This window comes from Mugil cephalus, chromosome 9 (assembly GCF_022458985.1).
Source record: "Mugil cephalus isolate CIBA_MC_2020 chromosome 9, CIBA_Mcephalus_1.1, whole genome shotgun sequence".
In the NCBI taxonomy this organism is placed as follows: domain Eukaryota; kingdom Metazoa; phylum Chordata; class Actinopteri; order Mugiliformes; family Mugilidae; genus Mugil; species Mugil cephalus.
The window spans coordinates 9,955,812-9,964,461 of NC_061778.1; the positions used below are offsets into that span (position 1 = coordinate 9,955,812).

An 8,650-nucleotide genomic window follows, 5' to 3' on the forward strand; every position below is an offset into this window, starting at 1 on the left:
CCTCTGAAGCTTGTAGGCTTCAGATAACATGATTTCGTGAAGTGGTTTGACAGGACTATTTCTTTGGTCATGAGTGATTCCATCACACACTTTAACCACTGGCCTCTTTTTTATGTAATATTAAGATGGAGACAGATTGCGGTAGTTAAAAAGACTGAATGCATATGTAGCAACAACAAACTTTATGATGGTGTATTAAACCATATACAAGCTAAATGTAGATTACTCAATGAATAAACCAAACACCACTAATACTACTATGTCTGTGTAATATCTAAAATATAAATTCTTAGTTTGAATTCAAACAGCTAATCAGGAAATCAATTTATAATGAGAGGAGCAGGATATATGTTTTGTTAAATTGTCTTTAAATAACACAGCAACTTCCTAGTACAGTGCCATTTTATTTCTGAGTCCACTGAGAGCTGGAACAAACTCAAATAATCTCTCACTGAGATCGGTAACATCACATAAATAAGAAACGCGACATTTCAAATGAATAAATGACCTGCAGTTACATTGATTTTGACCAAGTTAGAAATTAACTCTAAAGCCTAGGTTTACCATTTCTTTGAGACAAATTTATAGATTTATAAGTTATTTACGTAGATTTCAGTTTTAATCAAATGTACATAAAATAAGTAGAAAAAAAGAACACGATCAAAGCCTTGTTCAGGTTTCACTATTGTGTTCTCTGACACGCCCATGGGGGGGAAGCACTATAAATTAAGGATCTGGTAGTTGAGAGCAATACTGAAAATGAAGACGTACGGGTGAGTCCAAACGTAACTTTATTTAAAAGTTTGATGCTTTATCTTGTATTTATATTAAATATAATGCATGAAAAAAGTATATAAACTATTTCTACACCGGAGAAATGTTTTTAAATGTTCTTGCTGCATTGGCAGTGTAGGAAAATGCTATTTGATATCAGCTAAAATGGAAACCTCATGCAAGAAATAGTTATGTGTTTATACATTATATCTTCACCAGCTGTGTCTTTAAAATAATATTTTAATTGCATTTAATCTATTTAAGGATACCAGTTATCGCATGATGTCAACAAACATTCATGTTTTTCTGTTGGAGCCCAAGCTTAAGAACATATTCATCTCCCAAGTGACGTCTTGCATAAGGGGAACAAGTAACTAATATCTTCACAAGCTTTTCCCTTGTGTACAGGGAGGTTTATCTGTTGTCTATCACATTTAAAAAGTGGACATTTTTGAAAGGTTTTCTTTCAGTGTGCTTTGAAAGAAAGAGTTGAATGCCTTGGTTCCCATTGTTCTGTGTTCTCCCACAGGTCCACACTGAGAACAATGAGGCTGGTCATCCTCGTGTGCCACCTCGGCCTAATTCTGAAGACTGATGCCCAGATCCCAGAGGCTTGCATTCTTAGTGACACAAATAGACCTCCAGGTTTGAGGCTTTTTCTTTCATTCTTCTTGTTTTTTATTTAATGTTCTTTTTCAATACAGTGGATTGATTTACAGTGGATCATCTTTACTTCTTCCAGAAAATACGGACATAACTGTGACCTGTGGCACACAGTATATGGGCCTGAGCATCTACATTTGTCCAGTGTACCAAGCTCTTTACAATGAGTCCCTGATGGTCCTCAATAATCAGATCAACAAACCCCAGTGCTTTGGGACTCCTGACTGGACTGTTGACCCACCAGTTTTAAAGTTCAAGTTCCCCATTAATGGCACCGCCTTCTCTGACTGCAATAATTACTTTCAGGTACTCTTTACAATAGCTTTTGCCATTGTTATCAAAATGTACATGGAATTAGACACACTGGTCCTCTACCATATAAATCTAAACACTGATGTAAACATATTTTACTTAAACATATGTTTGTCTGTTTTTTGCCAATAGATAACCAATCAGGTTGGGAGTGGAATATTCTCTGACTTCTCAAATGTCCAGTACGTCAACATCTCCGGTGCCATTACTTCTACTGACCCCTCAGCAGGTATGATCACCTATCGGCCGCAGGTCCTCTACAGGTTCTCCTGCAAATACCCGATGCAGTATCTGCTCAACAACACTGAGCTTGGGCGTGTGAGTATATGCCACTTGACACCCAGAATAACACCTGTGCCTTGTGAACCATCATAATACATAATAATGATATGGATTTCTTCTTACTGAATACAGATCAGGTGTGAATCTTGCCATAAAAGACAACAATGGTAGCTTCATCAGCACACTGAGCATGGAGCTCTACAAGGTAGGATCTGTTTCTAACTTTGGAATTACTCCATCCTTTGAAGGTTTTATGATGAATAACTTGATTTTCTATTTAATTTTGGATGCATCAGGATGAGAAGTACACAGAGAGGCTATCTATCCCAGAGACAGGACTCAACCTGAAGACCAAAATTTATGTCGCAGTCAAAGCTACCAATCTGACAGAGAGGTACTTAAGATTTAATAATCAACACTAAATCAGAGAGATTTATGAGAAAAGACACTTTAAATCTTGTCTGTCTGTGCTGAAAGGTTCAACGTGCTGCTGGACAGATGCTACGCAACTACAAGTCCATATCCCATGCAGTCTACGTATTACGATCTTTTTATAGGGTGAGTTGTGTAAATATGACAACATATATAGCAAAATCTTTCCTTTACAATGAATGAGACTCAACACAAAGCAAGCTCTTGGTACTTGTAATCACCGTTTGATTCAGTGCTCATCTCTTGTTTCACCGAAGGTGTTCACGGGGTGCACAGACTAAGGTGGAGCTCAATGGCATGTCACAAAAGGCACACTTCTCCTTTGAGGCGTTCAGATTTGTGGAGCACAAAAATCAGACGGTTTCCACTTTCTTTCTGCACTGCGCCACCAGACTCTGCGAGACGCCCACGTGCAGATCATTATTGCCCGTGAGTAAACTCAACAGTTTTTGACAAAGTTCTGGTTAATTTTTTCCCTCATGTATACATTACAGTTTAATTGGCCAGTCCTATAGATATCTTGTTTCTTACAATATTATAGCTATCCCTGCTTAGGTACACTAAGGTTCAATTCCTTTTATGTGTGTGCTTACTCGGCCAAATAAAGCTGATTTAGATTCTTGTAAGAAAACTTAAGTGGTACATAATCAAGTTCTGTTCTCTTCCTTCTGCCTTCCTTATCCATTTTTAACAGGTCTGTGGTAACAAACAAAACAGGAAAAGGAGGGAGGCACAGTATATGTCGAACAACACTACAGTTTCCTCTCCCCCCATTACCGTAGCCAGCCAGAGGACTGGTACGTCTTGGAGATAAATACACCTCACAAACATTTCCCTTTACCTTATTATAAATGCAGTTACACATTTAACAGAAGGATTTGTGAAAAAGTATCATTTGTTTTTACTGATAATAAAACTAGCACCATCTCTATCTGTGATATCTTATCTCATTTTAAAACATATGATAAAAGTCATAAAAGTTTGTTAAACCTACAAATATGGCACACCTTCACAATGTATTTTGCAGCCTAAGCAAAAACGTTGTTTTTGCTAGCTTAAACGATTAAACATCATTCCCATGGAAAAATGTTAAAACCCTGTAAACCTAGTTCCTGTTAATCGTGTACTAGTGATAAAGAAAAATGCCTTTGTACAGCAAAGGCAATAACCATACATAAAAACTAAAAACTGGTGAAAAAACATCCTATGTTTAACAAGGTTAGCATGTTTGCTAGCCTCCATGTTACTTCTAGACTCTAAATTTGAGTAACATGGACATCAACATGATGCTAAATCCTACTGTTTCTTCTCAAACAGAGAAGCCTCATTTGTTGTTAGCAAATATTTTACGTTGCATTTTTCCAACTAGGCGGGGCACCTGGTTATGATGCGTCCAAAGGATCAGGTATTGTTAACTTGCTTTGACAAAACGTGTTGGTGACATCCATGTAGCTTGGTAGGCTAGCACTTAGTTGTTGACGCCCGTTAGCTGAGCTAAAGAAACAGCAGCATTGCTAGCATGCTTTAGGCATTATTCAGCACAGAAAGCAGACAACATTTAACTAAATTGGTTTCTCTTACTTTCAAACATATGTAGCTAGTTTTACTGACGGTGGCAAGGTTAAACTGATGAAAATCTACATCCAGTGGGAAAATTTACTTCTCTATTGTCTTACTATACTAGTACTTTAGCAATGGTAACCATGGTAGCAGTCCCGGTTGGGAAGCAGACCAATCATAAAGCCAACAAAGGGTTCGTTTAATGTATATTTGTCACCCTTTGATAAACTCAGACACACTATTTTGTTTTGTTTTCAGGTTTTATGTTAAATTAAGCTAAACGCATGCTGGTTTTAGATTAACATTTAACAGAGGGATTTGTGAGAAAGTATCATTTGTTTCAGCTAACTCTAAGCAAGAACTTTATGGGCGTTTTCTGAAGTGAATCTGCAAATCATTTTCTTTACCGAATGCTGTCTGTTCTTGATTTAATCTTTGCTTTACTTTTTCAGGAGATTCGCACACTTATTTTGCTCCTCAAGGTAAGACACTGCATTTTTACACATTATGCAGGAAGACGGAGGACTACTTCAACTTTAGGGAAAATACATCAGAAAGAAAACATGTTCATCATAGTGACACTTTATTCATCATTGATTGAAGTAAAACTGTCATCTTTTCTTTTTCTTTTTTTTTACAGTATTTTATCAACATTTTGACATTTTGTGAAATATGCTTATTCATTACCTTGCTCAGAGTTACAGATCTTTCTGTTGCTTGTTATTTAGTGCAATTTGGGAAATTCTGGTAGATGAATTTGACCAAATTAGACTTTATTCTATGTTATCCTATTAGGGTGTGCTGGTTTTATGAGTTGTATGAACTCAAGGAAAGTGAATAAGTATATTTTGCAAAATTGAAATGCATATCATTTCTGTATATGTAAGTCGAATCTTAATGATTAAACTTCTGTTTGACTTTTTCAGGACAATATGAAAGTTATTTGGCTTCTCAAGGTGAGATTGTTATTACATATTATGTTTCTTCCATTGTGTGTAAAATTGTCCTTGATACACTCAGTAGTATGTACCCGTGAAGTATCATACCACCTGATATCTTAATCTTGTTCTTCTTCTCTGCTCCAACAGGAGGGTCACCTAAGAGCAGCTACAGCGGCCCCATGATGGCTTTAACCATCTGCATTGCCATTATTATCATCTGACCACCAGAGATTATCCGATCCCAGGTTCTGGGAATTCGCAGGCAAATAGATACGTTGTTTTCCCAGTGCCCCAAACAGTTGCTTAGATTGTGCATCCTTACGGTGCACCCCAGCTCACCATTTACCTTGGGATGGTAGAAAACCAATCATGTCGTAACAGAGTCCTTTTTTCCTTCAGTACCTTCCACACTGTGAATGTTACAGTGTCTAAAATCACAGATTGTTAGTGTCAAGATGGAGAGGGGGGTGGGTATATACAGTAACAGTATTATAATCAAATACTAGTTTTAATCACAGGTGTCAGAGTCATACTGAATTTCATGAATGTTGGGAACTTCATGAGTAAGAAACGGTGTAATTTTTTATTGTTTTTTAAATCCATTAAATGCTTTTCATCCTTTTTTTTGACTGCCTCTTAATGGTAAACATTTGTCAAGTTGAATACTTGCAAATGCAACTAAATATAGATATAATTACTCTGTATTGTTGTGCTAGTTTCAAAGGGGTTATACTATAAATTACATTGCAATAAAGAATTGCTATGGAGGCTGATATCTTTACACACTTTACTGTATATTCAACACCGAGTTTGTCCCAAATCCTTCAGATTTTCTCTGTCATTTACCTTTCAGTAAGTTAATTGAAATTTACACAGATGGTAATGGTGGAGGTCTGTCATTTTTACTTCCTGTTTCATTTTGACACCAGTATGTGCAGTATACCATAAAAAAGTGCATGTTCCTAAATCTACAATTTTAGATTTTCTGGCCCAGACATTAAGGGCGATGGCCCATTGTAATTTTTCACTTTCTACATTTACCTTTCTTTAACTGTTGGAGGTACTACTATAACAATAAGATACATTACTTAAAATCCAGCCAGACGGTTCAACTTGCTGCCGGATAGATGTGACACGACATCCAGTCCACCATATCCTCTTAACTACACCTATTCTGACCTTTTGGAGGGTGACTTGAGTAAATGTAACCACACCAGACAACCCTTCTCACTTACACTGACACTCCATCCGAGCCCTTTTTGTCCTCCCTTGAACTGTTTGTCTCTTGTATCGCCCGAGGTGCACATTTGACGCACAGACTAAGGTGACAAAAGGCACGCTTCTCCTTTGAGGCCTTCAGATTCACGGAGCACAAAAACGTTTCCACTTTCTACTTTGCACTCCAGACGCCAGATGAAACCAGACTCACTGCCTGTGTGTTCAAAGTCACTTCTTTAATTACCGGCCGTCCCTAAAACATTGTGGTTTTCCAAAAACAGCTTTGCAGTTTGACATTTTTTTGACATCATAACTAATTATAAAGAGATTTATTTTGTTCTTCTTTTGAACAGAATATGGATCAGATGATAGTGGTACACGTGCCATTTATTGTTCCCATCAGATAGTGAATAACAATATAAAAATAGAAAGTGACTCCATTTTTTTAATTTGGCACAAACAGTGGATTCCAGATGGTTGTATTTTGCAGCACGGTCTGTTCAGGAGAGGTTCAATTCATTCCACTACATAAAAAAACTTTCTGAGTCAAAAGTAAAGTCCCATCCCCACAATATCTCCAACAATAGCCACGACCAGCCAAGTGAGATGGAAGCTCACCATGACCCAGATCAACACCGACCTAATAAATGTGCCCAATATCTGGCAGACGTGCGTATTATCTTCTTATCGTCTCTGTGCAGAGCCGAAGAAGCTCAGGAGGACGTTAGGCCAAACACACATCCAGCCACATGCCCCAAAGTGTTTGCAGGACACCGCCTTGCCAACAAGTGAGAGCTGTCCTCCAGAGTGACACATAATCAGGAACCTCCACTCAAACTCAGTCATACCTTTATGTTAGAGCAAGAAAAACCCACAAAAGTCACTAAAATAACTAGAAAGTAGTAATAAGTAAAAATGTTTTTTTTTTTAACAGAATGATTCAAAAATAATGGCAACCTTCATATTTAGTTGCACAAGCTTTTGAGACAGATTTCTCTCAGATTTCTGCACCTGTCCACAGGCATTTTGACCCACTGTTCATGAGCAAACTGCCCCAGCTGTTTCACATTTAAACGACGCCTTCTCCACACGAACGCTTGTTTCGACTCCTTCCACAGACTTTCAATAGGACTGAGATGAGGGCCACTTCAGAATAGTCCATTGTTTTGTTCTTAGCCATGCTTGGGTCATTATCCTGTTGGAGCACTGATGACCTGCGGCTGACACAAAGCTTCCTGACGCTGGGCAGCACGTTTCTCTCCAGAGAGCCTTGATAGTCTTGAGATTTCATGGTACCCTGCACAGATTCAAAACACCCTATGCCAGATGCAACAAAGCAGCCCCAGAAACACAACCAAGCCTCCTCCACGTTTCACAGCGTGCACATTGTTCTTTTGTTTGTGTGCTTCATTTTTGTGTTTGTGAACATAGAGCTGATGTAACTTGCCAAAAAACTATGTCCACAGTGGTTGGTTGAGGCCATGTGGACCTTAAACGTATGAATAATATGTGCAACTGCAGTCACAACAACATGGTCTTACAGTCTTTAACATGCTTATCTATAATTTCCTCTCCAACCTCCTGAGACAACACTCTCCTTAGCTTTCTGTTCCCCATGTTCAGTGTGGTACACACCATGATGCCAACCAGCACAGCAACTACTTTTCCCCCTTTAAATAGGCACACAGGCTGATTACAAGTTGAAGACACCTGTGATGCTAATTAGAGGACACACCTTATGTGCCTACGGTCAAATTAGTTTTGTACAGGCCAGTTTCATTATTTTAATTTTTTTTAATTATTCTGTTAAACCTCAATTCAAAACCAATGTCTGATTTTCATTAGTTAATTTTCAGTAATTTTTTATTTATTATTATTTTTGTCAGTTTCAAGTTATTTTATTCTATGTGCGTGTAACTGATTTTCTTGTTCATGTTTTAAGGGCCGTACATTAACAACTGACATGGCGATGGCAGCAATACTCTACTTTGTGGTTTAACATTTTTAGTCTCTCTAAAAAATGGTAGTACAATTCAAATGGACTAATTAATTTTGCAGTACCAAGCCAATTTCATATTTTCATATTAGCAAAATAAAAAACATTCCAGCCACTCGTGTGAACGTTTCTTCACCTAATGGGCATATAAATGGGGGAAAAAATATAATTAAAATGACTTCTGTAAATGTAAAAGGATAAAAACAATGGTGCAAATTTGCTGTCATATTAGCAGGTCGCTGGTGCTTCAGGCTAACATGCTCACAATGACAATTACATTTTATAAGTGTTAAGACATTTACTCAAAACCACAGATGTCAGCATGATGGTGGTGCCAGCTGAAAATTCCTAAATCTTGACCAGAAGCTGGATCTGGATCTATTGTAAATTTATCATAATTTGCTACAATGTATTTATTTGTTTATTTTTAGGTCAAGGGTTTATTTGGGATGTTTATGTTGCTTATGTGATT

General features: G+C 37.5%; 1 protein-coding gene across 1 annotated transcript; it reads left to right on the top strand.

Moving 5' to 3' along the window:
* The first annotated feature begins 1,302 nt into the window (after window positions 1-1,302).
* LOC125013751 (zona pellucida-like domain-containing protein 1) lies at window positions 1,303-5,730 on the top strand. Its single transcript, XM_047594644.1, has 12 exons — window positions 1,303-1,419; window positions 1,517-1,743; window positions 1,882-2,071; window positions 2,169-2,236; window positions 2,328-2,425; window positions 2,509-2,589; window positions 2,721-2,892; window positions 3,158-3,260; window positions 3,833-3,868; window positions 4,476-4,505; window positions 4,950-4,979; window positions 5,112-5,730. Exons 1-12 carry the CDS (start codon window positions 1,320-1,322, stop codon window positions 5,183-5,185), a joined length of 1,209 nt encoding a protein of 402 aa, XP_047450600.1. The 5' UTR covers window positions 1,303-1,319; the 3' UTR covers window positions 5,186-5,730.
* The last annotated feature ends 2,920 nt before the right edge of the window (window positions 5,731-8,650 follow it).